At 36.2% G+C, this 14,594-nt stretch overlaps 1 protein-coding gene across 1 annotated transcript in view; it reads left to right on the top strand.

The window, feature by feature from the left end:
- LOC145667209 (protein spaetzle-like) overlaps positions 1–14,594 on the top strand; it is a 127,261-nt gene that overhangs the window by 84,975 nt on the left and 27,692 nt on the right. The window contains exon 3 of the mRNA XM_081734902.1: positions 11,705–11,771. Within this exon, the coding sequence (XP_081591028.1) occupies positions 11,705–11,771 (67 nt within the window). The remainder of the gene's footprint in view (positions 1–11,704; positions 11,772–14,594) is intronic.

Below are 14,594 nucleotides of genomic sequence, written 5' to 3'. Positions count from 1 at the left end.
AGAGGCATTTAGTGAAATGAGAAGTACTTTGGTATTTATTTATGTATAAATGAGTCTGAGCCAAAGTGGACTCAAATAATTCGTATCTTTATTCACTTTTCTTACTGATATGCAAATTGAATCGTTGTATTTCTTTAATTTGGACCAATAAAAGTCATTGTTAACTAACTTGAACTAAATTAGTTCTCCTGTACTCCGTAGTACTTTGAAATTGTCCATATGTAATTCTGTATAATGGTTTCACTTGTGTAGCTGTTCATCTTTTTGCTCTTCTGAAATTACTCTTGACAGTTATATCAAGAAGCATGTAAAGATCAGTTCAAAGTATTTTTATGAGGATTCCATCGTGAGTGAGTCGGCAGACGTATCGCATTTGTGTCCTGGTTCCGAGTTCAAATGGAGGGCAATTTCTCTCGGATGCAACTCGAGAAGCGGTTTTTATTCCGCATTATGCTTATGTGATCCCTTCCAGCATAACCCGGTTGTTGCATAATAACATCAAGATGAAACAAACTTATTTCTGTCCATATATGATATGAATATATAGAGCAAATTATTTAAACCAAACAAACTTGGTTTACATCCCCCCAAAAAAACGTTTATTTTTGTTTTGTTTTTTTTCAATAAAACCCATAGCTTTTGCCAACCCTGATATATACTAATATAAAGGAACGTGGGGAAAGTTATATTGTCTACTGTAACGGTTAGTGACATAACCAAGAAGGCAGCAAGAACACAGGCCCGTCTTCCCATTTAGCAGTAATAAAAACAGAAAACAACATGCCCTGCGGGGCACTAACCCGTCTCCACTCGCTAACGCTCACTTGGCCTTATTATGTGAATTAAATGTAAAACTTTGGTAAAGAAAGAAACCAATTATTACACTTTTAGCCAAAAAGTAGGCGACGACCAACTTCGGAATAAATACCTGTTAGTGTGCTATTCCACTATCATCGTTTATGCGCGTAACCCCCGTCGCTGACGCGCCTGCTCCCTACGGGCGCAGCCTTATCATTCGGGCTTTCGTGCTGCACTTCTGCCCTGACTCAGTTAGATAGCACTCGCGCTTTTCAGTGGCCACCTAGCACAAACTGGTTTGTGATTTATGCACGGGTTAATTTACAACGTCCGCTCCAGCAGATACTCTCACTCAGAAAGGAGAAATTACACATTAATGATTTTATGAAAATGACCTTAAGCTAACCATAAGCTAACCTACTTACTTATATCTTACTCTACTTTACTTTACCCTACTCTACTATATTTTTTCAAAGGATCCTACTTATCGATGCGCAGTTGGGGCGTGTCTTGTAGTAAAGTTTACCCTTATGCACTGGTTTTTATGTTGTACGTCCATACCGTCCTTATACTGACCTCTCCTTATGTCAATCTGCAAGTAGTAATGGATCTCCTTAATTATTGCATGCTCAGTTAACAGAAATACAAAGCTTTACCCTAACCTGAAAATGGAAGAAATTTGTCAAATGTTATATATATATAAATAAATAAACCAGGGGCGTCATTTCAGACTTTGCTTGAGGGGGGCAAGAATACTACCGACATAAGAATTTCACCTTTTGTACTAGTATATTAGTAAACAATCGACTAAAGTATATGTATTCCTCAAACTCTTGGGGGGGGGGTTCAGGTGTTTCCATTTTTCTGATCACCATCTGTATATATATATATATATATATATATATATATATATATATATATATATATATATGTGTGTGTGTGTGTGTGTGTGTGTGTGTGTGTGCTTTTGTGAATTTCTTCGCGTTTGTATGGTTAGCATATACGCCTTGAGCACGGGAGACCATGGTTCGATTTCATCTCATGTAGTTGTTATACCACTTTAAACTGTAGCGGAAACAAACGTAATAGTTTCGCAATTAAAGCTTATAATGTATTACTAAACACGTATTTACTTACTTTGTAGTTCCTTAATTAGCTACTATAATGAAAATTTTGCCTACCCATACTCCTTTATCGTGAAACTTCAGATTTCTGTGACACTACCAAAACTTGGAAGTCACTCAAATCACAATGCCTACTGATTCTCAGCCCCCAAACTTTGTAGGATTACTTTCTAATATCAGCGCCTAATATCAGAGTAAGTAATGTGCCCAGCACAACATTTGGCTGTTTATGCTTCATAGAGACGCTAGATGCTGGGGTGCCGGATTAGGGATAGGGGGCTGGTATTGGTAACTTTCCTCTCTCTCTCTCTCCCTCTGTATATATATATATATATATATATATATATATATATATATATATATATTCTCCAACATATTTAAATTGGAAAAATGTTTCAGAAACATTTCCGATAAAATTCATTAATTCATTTTAGGTATAACAAGGAATATGTAATTTTATTGTAACAGAAGCATATATTATGAGAATAATGTAAAAGTATTTATTTGATATATAATAAAATACTATTAGCTAAAAGCACAAACTATATTTCATAAACTATATTTCATAAACATCAAACTATATTCATTTTTAATATCTGTTTTAACTTTTTTAATTAAACATTACATAAAATATTCTGAAAATAATTCTAAAATATTGTATGAAAATATTTTATTTAACCCTAGGAAGTCCAAGGGAGGGGCTTCTCGAGCCCACTCGTTTGTATTTCTTGAAAAAAAAAACCGTCGTAAGTCTTGATGAAAATATTGAGAATTTTATTTATTGTGTATTATTACTTCTTTGATAAATCCACATCATTAATGTGCGGTATTATTTAGTAACTTGTAAATTAAAAATTTGGACTCGCGTCCCGAAATATCTGGTCACAGAAGATTAATACAGAAATTAAGAGTCCTATCCGAAACCTTCGTGTGGAGATGAGATAATGAAGAAGCTGAGACCGGAGAAAAAAATAGGACAGAAAAGAGAAAAAAATACTTCAACGTTAGATGAATCAGTGGCGTGCACAATGAAGATTTCGGGGCTTTAATTACCGTTGACTAAGATGATAATTCAAAAATAAATATCTACCATATATATAGTTCATATATATATATATATAATTTCAAACTTTTGTATATATATATATATATATATATATATATATATATATATATATATATATATATATATATATATATATATAAGTTTGAAATTATACGAACTTGGAAGCTTGAAACCCCTTGACGAACTCTGCGTACGCCACTGGGTGAATTAATATACTTTCCAAAATTCTGATCCTTCTACGACTGGGTGTCTAAAACAAGGTTCACAATATTTGAGAAATAATTGCATTTTTAGTTAAATGTCCCGTTCGTATGTCCTAACGAAACTAAATGATCATGAAAGGAATTAACGAAATTTGATGGTATGAAAATATGGGAGAAAACAGGAGAACCTCAAGGAACATCTGATAATACCACAAATGCTCATGCTCTGGGTTCGAACCAGAAGTGACGCTCTACGACTCAGGCATCATTAATAATTAGTTCATCCGAAAGTTGAGTCGGATTCATTAGTTGAGCCGAAAAAGGACATTACAATTGAACTCCAACTGGAAACAACAGGTAGCGATAAAATAATAATAATAATAATAATAATCCTTTTGCTTTGAGTTGCTGCGAACAAACGGATCCCCTGTTTTTCATTGTTATTCGTTCTATATTGCATGGCATTCGGCGCGAGAAACCCGGGTTCGATTACCGGCGGGAGCTCAAGTGGTTCGGGTCCACGTCAATCAGTAGGATCACGGTTCATATATCCTCGCTGCTGAACGGGACGTTAAACTCAAAATCAACTCAACTCAACTCAACTCTATATTGCATGGCAGCGTTACTTCCTAAGGAGGGCTCATTAGTCCCCCTCCATTTTTCACATTTCTCAAAATACTACGGGAATCAAACAATACCATTATTTTCTTTTAGTTTAGTATGCCACGGTTTTGCATCGAGGCTAACTGAGACGATGATGATACAGACGATAATAGTGAAATGACGAAAGAGGCGTGGACAATAAATCCACGCACAGTGTTTGTTCACCATAAAGCTCACTGACTAAAAGCTGAGATCAAACCAAGAACCCCACACGTCAAGTGGTAGGCGCTCTATCACAGCCACCGTGGCCCAACATTAAAATATCTCTGTGAAATTCTTTATTATTTAGAAAATAGTATGTTACCGAAAAGGGTGTGTAAAATTTGTTTTACAGCCAGTATTAGTGTACAATCCAATGTTGCTAAAATTAAAAAAATGCAAAAACCGTAATCAAGATAAGATTGGAATGTTTTATTGTCCGAAGGACGGAACAACATATTTTACGTAAGTAATTTACTTATTGTTTGTATCCCAACATCTCCATTGCGTGACGTAAAGCCAATGGTTCGTTTCAGGTCACACCAAGTAAAATTTTGTGGTGCACAAACACCATGTGCGTGGGTTTTTCTCGAGGTTCTCTTGTTTCTTTCCTTTCCACTTTCTTCCTTCAACATTTTTTTTCTTTACCAGCATCATCATAATCTCTCTCAGCCTCGGAGCATAAAGTTAAGTTAAACTGTATCTAGACATATTTGTTTAGTTTTGAAATTGTACACAATAAAGTAAAAGAACATTAATTATTACAATAATTGTAAAACGTACTATTAAAGTTAGTTAGTACCATGCTTCAAACAATTGGCTTACTCAAACAGTTTGAAGTTTATAAACTCTTGAGCAAGATACTATGGAATAATAAACTTCTACTATATTAATTTATTCAACTTTATCCTCGAATACGCTATAAGGAAAATCAAAGATAGCAACCAGGGCCCAGAGCTGAATGGTATTCACCAGGTTATGGCGTATGCTGATGATGTAAATTTAATGAGAACAATAAAAACGAATGCAAAGGTCTTATTAAACGCTTGCAGGGAAATGGAGTTAGAAGTAAATGCAGAGAGAACTAAAATACAGGGTGTTACGAAACAATGCCGACAACGTTTGGGAGGTGATTACTGACACCAACATAAGACAAAAAGTATAGACCATCCTGAGTGCACAAATGCTTTCTTTCGGAGTTATAGGCTGCCGAAAACGTGAAAAAATGAACTTTAAAGGTCTATAGCTCCAATACTATGGAACCTACCATAGTTGGGTCAAGACTTCACTTAGGAACTAATATGTGCCCTATCCAAAAATATATGTTTCAGAATTCTAAGGTATTCACGAAGCAATTTTTATAGAGGTACTTTGGCTACGGTCATATAATTTGAAGTACTCTCCAACTGCCTCTTTAAAAATTGTTCCGGAAGTACCGCAGGATTCTGAAACATGGATATTTGGATGGGTCACATACTAGTTCCTAAGTAAAATCTTGACCCGACTACGGTAGGTCCCGTAGTTTTGGAGCTATGGGCATTTAAAGTTTATTTTTTCATGTTTTCGGCAGCCTATAACTCCTAAAGGAAACATTGGTGCACCTATACTTTTTGTCTTATCTTGGTGTCAGGAATCACCTCACAAACGTTGTCGGCGTTGTTTTGAAACACCATGTAAATGGAACTTCGTCGTGATCGTAATACGGCAACTTAAAATATCAAAGAGTCGTTAAAATATCAAATAATACTTTTGATAAAGTGGATATTTTCTAATATCTAGGATCAATATTAATAGACGAAAACCATATTTACTAAAAAATTAAATGTCAACTAAAAGCACGGAATTCGTGTTATTATTCAGTTCAAAATCTGTAGCCTCGCGTAGCGTAGTCGCTGGGTTCGATTCCCGGTGGGGGCACTCGGTCGAAAAAGTGTAAAACGCTTTTTCAGGCCAGCCACCCTGAATGAGTTTTCCTGTGTTTTCCTCATTCGCACCAGGCAAATGCCGAGGTGGTAACTAACTTATAGGTCCCAGGCCGCTTCCTTCCTTCCCCAATCCTTTCTTCCTTCCCTTTTCCCGGATAGTGTGCTCGCCTAGGGACGTCATTCCTCAAACCCAGAAATCTAAATCCTAAATCAGTTCAAAATTTCCTCTCGTCGCGAATTCTGTCGAGGAATTTGAGGTTAAAATATGTAAAACGATAATCATGCCTCTTGTTCTGTATGGTTTCGAAACATGGTCGCTTACTCTGAGGGAAGAACATACACTGAAAGTATTTGAGAACAAGATCCTGAGATGAACATTCGGATCTAAGAGGAACGGAAATGTGGAATGGCGGAAATTTCGTAACCAGGAACTACATAATTTATCATCAAGTCTAAGAGGATCAGGTGGGTAGCTCATGTAGCCAGAATGGAAGAAAATAGGGACGCTGGAAGACCAATCAGAAAACGACCATTAGGAAGACCTAGGCAGATGGAAGGACAATATTAAGATGGATCTCGGAGAAATGGGAATACAAAGTATAAACTGGATCCAGCTGCTAAGGATAGAAGACAGTGGAGAGCTTTTGTAAACGCGACATTAAACCTCCGGGTTCCATAGGCCATAGAAATGAAAATAAAATGAAATCTGAGATTTACGTCCCACGGTTATGTCGGCTAGGCTAAAGGAGGCGGTGATGATGAGAAATGAATGAAATGGTGGAATGAAGGAAAGTGGGAGGAAACGGGAGAACCCCGAAAAACCCACGCACATGGTGTTTGTTCACCAAAAAAGTTCACTTGGGGTGAGCTGGGATCGAACCAGGGACCCATACACCAGAGGTGAACGCTCTACCACTGAGCCACCGCGGCCCCTATAGCCATAGAGTTATGTTTTAATTTATATACAAAAATCACACTTGTCGTAAAAGGATGGGATTGACTGCATGAACAGCCCTTGATGAAATTCTGCATACGCCCTGAAACCATGCAAAACTACCATGAAAATTTTACAAGGGTAGTAAATATTTAGGAGGGCCCGGCCCCCGTGAATATGAGCCTGCTCGGAATCATACAACTTACCGGACAGAAGGATTCGATCAGGAGGAACGAATCTTTGTTTGCAATGGATTGAAAGGAAGCTATGCTTGAAAAGAACCGAACTGCCCATCACTAATTGTAAAGATTTGCCCGAAAATGTTCAAAAATCGAGTTATTTCTTTATCATTGTAGACACGAAATAATTCCTGGCAAACTTACAACACTTTCCGATTTCAGTTTAAACGATTCGCTTCAATACAGTGCCTTTTGTTTGGAGTGAGCCCATGACTCATTCCTTTCTGCCACGTGACCCTTATCTGCAACCAACACAACAAACATCGTTTTTGCATAGGAGTAAGGGACGAAATTCTTTGTGGGCATCTCATTTTAAAAACAAAAGATAGCAAAAAGATAACAAACACATTGGTTTTGCCAACTTAGAAATTATTTCTACATAAGGATAGCTGTGCAAGTGCCTTTGGCCTGCACGGGAAGGTTCTAGATCACAGGTCCCCCCCCCCCATATGTTTAGTACCTAGGTTGGTTCTTTTCCCTACCAAAGTTTAATATTTTATTCACATATATCCCCGAGCAAGTGTTAGCGAGTGAAAGCGGGTTAGAGCCCCGCAGGGCACCAGGGGTGGATCCAGGACGGACTTCTCGGGGCAGTGGGTTGTAATACTGCTACTTAGAGCTGCTTAGAGCTCCAAACTCTGGGATAGGTTTTATTTATATATAAAATATGAAAGTTTCCTCTTCTAGGGGAAGGCGATCGCCCCCACCCCTGGATCCGCTCCTGCAGGGCACATTGTTTTCTATCTTTGTTGCAGGTAGATCGGAAGGGGAACTTGTATTCTATAACCTATGCAACCTATAACCTTGCCGTATACTAGCATCTATTTTCCAGTTACAGTTGTCTTGATCACTAAATAACAAGAGGCGATTTGGCATACCACCACATACCGTCTAACTTCAAACTGTTTCCCTCCCTCTCCAGCAGTCAGGGAAACTTATGTTTACGTCGTTCCTGCGAATCAAAGAATGTTTACAAACATCGCTCCCACTAGCGATATATTTCACTCTCTCACTGTAAATTACATACGCTGTATTAAAACTGTTTTATATTGATAGTATTTATTTAAATAAAAACATATACACTCACCTTTTTTCTCCGTTGGCATGTGGTGCCTTCGCTGCAGTGTTTTGTTTCGGTGTGAAACCGGTTATTTTCTTCGTTTGTACCCTTCCGCTTGAGCCGTAGCTAACGTTGCTGTAGGGGAAGGTAGTCGAATTCTGCGCGGTGGATAATTCTGTGCACACGTGTTTCTTCAACTTGGAGATTCTTTACGACACATTGGTTGCTGCTGCCATGAAGCGACCGTTACTAGTAACTAGCATTAAAGGAGGGAAGCCAATATGTCAAATGTTTAGACTGTAAGTGGCAGTTGAATTATTTCTTTCCTGTTGATGTTAAATAGTCTTCAAGAGAATTAAGAGGTCAGTTCTATATTTTATATATTTCTAGATCGTTACTTTTATATTCCATTTATATTGTAAATGGACATTATAATTACGGCAATTCGTAGTTCTAATCAATTTTTAATAACTCGTAGTTTGTGTTTTTTGTTAAATGGCGGAGTAGGGTTATTCTGTGCAAAATCGATGGGATATTCTGCGCAGTGCGCAGAATTGCACCTCAAGAAGTTTTATGTTAATAACAAGCATATGTAATAGATCTGCAAAATATCGTCACTCTCTGATTAAAGATACAGGGAAGAATAGAAAGAGCAACTACGAGAGGTAGTTATGCAGAGGAACAACTAAGAGAAGCTATCAATGCTATTAAAAGTGAGTGTGCGATTCAAGAAGTTGGAGGATTATACGGAATAGAAGAATCTACTATTCGTCTACGAATGAAAACTGGAAATATGGAACATGCTACTCTCGTAAGTGTTCTCGCGAGAACAAAACACGAATTGGTGGACTATGTGATAAGCGTTGCAAGCGTTTGGTATCACACCTATAGACCATCGGCGTTTGGCATACGAATTTGCTGAAGCAAGTCGAATTGCGCATAATTTTTATGGAACTACCTAACTTGTTGAAAAGGACTGGTTGAGACTATTTCTTTAAAGAAATCCAAGAATAAGCCTAAGGAAACCTGAAGAAGTAAGTTTGAATAGGATAAATTGATTCAATGAAGAAGCGGTAACACTATTCTTCAATAACTTGGAAACAGTGATGAAAAAGCACCATTTTCCTCTAAGTAGAATTTTCAACGTGGACGAAAGGGGTATTTCGAACCCACAAAACTTGTGAGAACTTTAGCACCTAAAGGTCAGAAACAGGTAGGAAGTGCTATGGTGTGCGAGCGTAAAAAGACAGTCACTGTTATGTATGCTTGTAGTGTATTTGGAATCTTCGTCCCTCCCATGTTTATAATCTCACAGGCGTCGCATGTACGATCTCGGCAGTATTTTCGATGGAGCATACGTCAAAGTTCCAACTATGGACAAAGCCATAGCTGGATTTAGGGCTGTGGGAATAATACCATTAAACCCTGACAAATTTTCAAAATCAGATTTTCACGATGTCACTATGGAGGAACCTAACATAGTCATTACTGCTGGAGATGATGAGGACAGGTTGGTATAAGACTTCGAGGAAACTAGTCGTGATTGTGGAATTCATACTTCAACAGAACATAGTTTTAGTGTCACATCTCAGAATGACATAGTTCTCCCTTATCATAGCACGCTTATGATTTCAATACACTCAAAAATATGTAATATTTTGTTCAGTTATAAAACAAGTAGAGAATAAAGTATATAGTAAAACCTGTAGCCCACCTTGTCGTTCTTTTTCTGAACCCATGCCATCTACATATCTAAGTGTTGTATGTTATGAAAATGTTTCCTTGATTTAAACATATATATTTGCTTTGCGCAGAATTACCCCATATTACGCGCAGAATTACCCACCTAGTTGGGTAATTCTGCGCAAATGTATAGTTCAAGTTTTTTGTCTATTGTCGAGTACTGGTATGAGCTTTTACTAAAACTACATCTTTAGCTTGTCTACTACACAGCAAACAATGGCTGTGCAAAGTTATGTCGTGATACTCTCAAAAACAGCGGAGAAATAACGATTTTTCCTTAAGTGCGCAGAATTCGACCACTTTCCCCTAGTAATAGTGCTCTGTCAAGATATAACTCTTTATAATTTCGATTGAATAGACAGTAAATAACAAACATATGTTGTAATTTTTGTAGTACTGAATTGTTCACGTAAATCAGCTTTCTTTAGACTATGTATTTCACACATCATGACACTTTCCGTTAACGGGGTATGACCCAAGCGTTTGTTTAAAATACTCTACAGCGACATATAGTCATTTCGTTGACCCAACGGTTAATGCAGTTGTTTTGCAAGTGAGTACCCATCGTTCCTAAACAACCCAATTTGGTTTAAAACTTTTTAACCACGCCGCGTGGTCATGTTTCAACCCAATCATTTTTCTCAGTGTAGTGTATTGTATTTTACGATGCAGAAATATGGTTACTACGGAAAAGTAACGACATAATTACATTCCATGACACTGCTGAACCTGTTGAGAAGTGGTTTCGCACACATGCAGATGAACTACAACTCTTCTCCTGATAATGCCCAAAACTCAATATTATTGAATCTCTTTTAGTCCTTGAACTCAGGTCCAAACACATGCCCATGTTTTTTTTTCGTGACTGATGAAACTGAGTGCTGTGAGAGAAATGGTTCAATGTTTGTTTGGTAACCATTCATGGCATATGTTTCCATTTCACGATCAGTCAAAGCTGGTATGTGCAGATGGTTCTCAAATTAATAAAAACACAAAAGTTATCTGAGGTGATAATAATTAGAGCTTGTGTTGTGTTAGAGAATCATATGTAGTACGTCAGACGGGGTGGAGCGGAGGTCTGTGTTAACCCTTTAGTGGGCAGTGTTGCTCTCAAGTAACATCTCATTCTATTGCGTTATCCGCACGCATTATGACTTCAGTGATCATTTAATTGGCATTATTACCTTCATACAATATTCATATACATGATTTGCGCGTCGCTTCTTTAGATATTTCTAATCTTCTTCAATAGGGGACAGTCAAATTTAGTATTGTAGAAAATTATCCCCTACGTTCCCCGATTTTTTTAAAAAAATCTTTTATTTGTGGTTTCTTCCTCTGTAGGAAAATATTTCAACGAAACTGTTGGTAATTACTAAGAGCATTCTTATGATATTTTACCATAATATGGCAATGCTGCTCAGTAGCTACACATAAGATCTATTTTATGGCAATATTGCTTTGAAATTAACACCCTGTATTTTGTAACCAAAGAACAAAAATACTTTAAAAATTACGAAATTATGATCAGGAAGACATGGTTCAACCATAAAAGCAAACTAAATATATTGGTTATGCCATCAATGCTTACCCATTTTAAAGCTGGTAGATCCTTTGAGTTTGAAAGATAACAAAACTGTATCTAACACGGACACTGTATTCAATTATTTGCTAGGAACAGTCTCCAAGCGAGAACTCATAGGAGTCTCCAAAGAAGCCTCAGTGGCAGGAATTGCCAAACATTGAAAACAGTTGTCTTTTAGAGCCGTACGAATTCTTCTTCTCATGCTATTGGTATTTTAACAATTTAGTTAATTGAAACATACGACCATACAGACACAAAAGGAAGTGCTTCATGTGAATCCGCTGTTACTCTGAGATATCAAATACACGTTTTCGTTTATTGTTACAAGAAACAAATCATGTGAGTTCATTTGCACTAATATCCAGATTTTCTACGATCTTTCCAGAGATCACGTGAAAAATGAGTTACGAAGAGGAGGTGAAAGAATAAAGCAGTTGTTGAGTAACGATATGGTAAGTAATCATATATATCTCTATAAATAGTAATGATAGGTGATTTCAGAATGATTAGTTCCAAATGAACGAACCCTTTAGTATAATGAAAAGATGAATCTTTCTATAACGAACCGGATTGACTTCGGCAGAATCAAAAGACGGATTTACTTAAGAGAATGAAAGATCGATTCACTCGGTATAAGTGACGGATTGGGGGTATTTGGTTGTTAGAAATAAGGGATGAAATCAATCGATAGACGATGGATTGGTATGAGTGGAATCAGAGGGAAATGATAGTCTAGATCCGGGCGGCATTGCATGAGAGGGAAGCAAATGAACCTATTTCACAAATGCTCATGTGTAAACAAATCCCCTTCTTCGCTTTTGCGTTCCTTGCTTACATACAAAAGCTAAAAATAAGCGAATGCTGCATATATTTTGAAACATAGCAGTCCTTTCTATGTTTCTACTTCTTTCCACGGCGTCCAAATCCAATTTTACAGTAACTTCTCAGTTGATAAAACTGGTTTCACTAGTCTGACCGTAAAAAAGAATCATATAAGAACTATATGGGAACCGTTCAATCATCGAAACGAAAGGATTCGATTCAGAGGAAGAATCGAATTCTTGCTTGGAGGAATCAAATGAACTAACCTAGAAGTTGAAATCGCATAATTTATGGGACCAAAGAATTTGTCGAGGAGGGACGAATCATATTTTGAATTGATTGAAAGGAATACTTTCGGGAAAAAGAAACAAATTCCCCATCACTAATAAATAGCATTTTGATACATGCAACTATATGTTATAATTTTATAATTCTGTACTGTTGTCAATGACTTAGAGTTTCTATATTGTTATTCTTTCACTTATTTAATTCTGTGTCTATGAACTTATGAAATGTAATTAACCCAATATGGTAAAATTATTTTTTCATTCGTCATATCTTTAACATAGATTTACTATAATAGAGGATGTCACGTATTTATAGACTAAGTATCATTGAGAAGCAAGAACGAATGCGAAATCAAAGTTAAATATAAAAATATTCGAAATATAGAATCGACTCTATTTCAATTCATTTATACAAAAAATGAAATTTACGTTTTGTGTCGGCTTTTCACGACAAAGTGGCTGAACGTATTCTGAGATTGATTATTTATTTATTTTTATTTATTACTTTTCCGCAAGAATAAAGCATCTCAGAAGCTCTTGAAGTTAGGAAGATGGAATTCAGTATATAAACTCCTAATTAAAAACAACATTTCAGCGTGATCCAGTGTTTTCGGAAATTCCCCTTCTGAAGGGAAAAGAGGGAACAATTTCTATGATATTCAAATTTCCGATTTTCTTTTCATATACTTTCAAATGTGAAGATTCATTTTAGGTGTGACATTACGTATGTAAACATTTAATTGAAAATAAACATTTTTTAAAATTCTCCTACTGAAGGGGGAATTAGGAAGGAGGATTTACGTAGCTCCAGTGAAATAAAAGTTGAAACAGCAAATATTTTAAAATCCTTGTAACGTTCCCATATACTTTTCAAATATGTTTTAAACCTTATTCTTCACGTTGGAAGAACGAGCATTCGGTTAGTGATGTATAAACATTATTAAAATGAGAATATACATCAAACTAACATTCATATTTTTTTAATTAATTATTGTTAAAGAATTTACTATGATTATGAAACAATTAATACATATCACACAATATGCTACTTCTATAACAAAAATAAGAGTTATGACTTTTTCATCCCGAATTATTTCTAGAGATATATGAAATTGAACTTTTTTTAAATTCTCCTGTATCAAATAATAAGGAAAATACTTATACAAATAGGAATTCATTATCAGTAGGAAAGAGAATGTCTGACGGTAGGGAGATTGAAAACAATACTACGTTTCATCAGCTGATTTTACAGATAGTGGAATATGCAAATAGCTGTAGATTAGAATTTTTCAGAAAACATCGTCTTTACGTGAGATGTTGCTCCAAAATTCGATATATTTATAACAGTATAGTATTATCACCTGTTTAAAATTGGTGCTATGTAAAAGAACTAGAATGGATACGTATGAATTCGCATTCGTTTTCAACATGCCACATGGAATAACTGTAAGCTTAATAAATGTCTCCGAATTCTATTACACCTCCATACTTTGTGGACATTCGTCTGTGCTCTAGAATTGGCGACATTCATTACCGCTATCATGAGTAGCCATTGCGAAATATCTCATATTATTCAGACACTGCTATTGTAAACAAGACGAATTTGTATATCTATAAAACATAAGAAGTGTAAAGAGCTAAATTCTTCTTCTTCAATAATAATCATTCATTGACGAAGAATTATATAATACTCTGTAAAGAATATACGTATAATCAGGGTGCGAATTGGCGGGGGGGATGCCAGGGATTTCCCCCCCTGCCAAAAATCTTTCCTACCCTGGAGAAGAAAAATTTTATCCCTGGCAGGGATAACTTTTTCCCCCTCTGGAGTATTTTTAAATGGACATAAAGATAAGATAGAAAAATGGAACAATTCTTACTTTGCGTAGCTAACCTAAATATTACTTGAGTGAAAATTTATGAAAGATCTCACATCTCAACTGTTTTGTACTTGTTAATATATATATATATATATATATATATATATATATATATATATATATATATATATATATATATATATATATATATATGTGTGTGTGTGTGTGTGTGTGTGTGTGTGTGTGTGTGTGAGAGAGAGAGAGAGAGAGAGAGAGAGAGAGGACTGGGTGCGCATATGGGTGAAATTCATCCCCCCCTGGGAAAATTTTTCAATTCGCACACTGC

Source organism: Thermobia domestica, chromosome 1 (genome assembly GCF_964235325.1).
Source record: "Thermobia domestica chromosome 1, izTheDome1.hap1.1, whole genome shotgun sequence".
Lineage (NCBI taxonomy): Eukaryota > Metazoa > Arthropoda > Insecta > Zygentoma > Lepismatidae > Thermobia > Thermobia domestica.
Note: the sequence above shows the minus strand (reverse complement) of the source record. Positions and strands in the feature narration are given on the sequence as shown.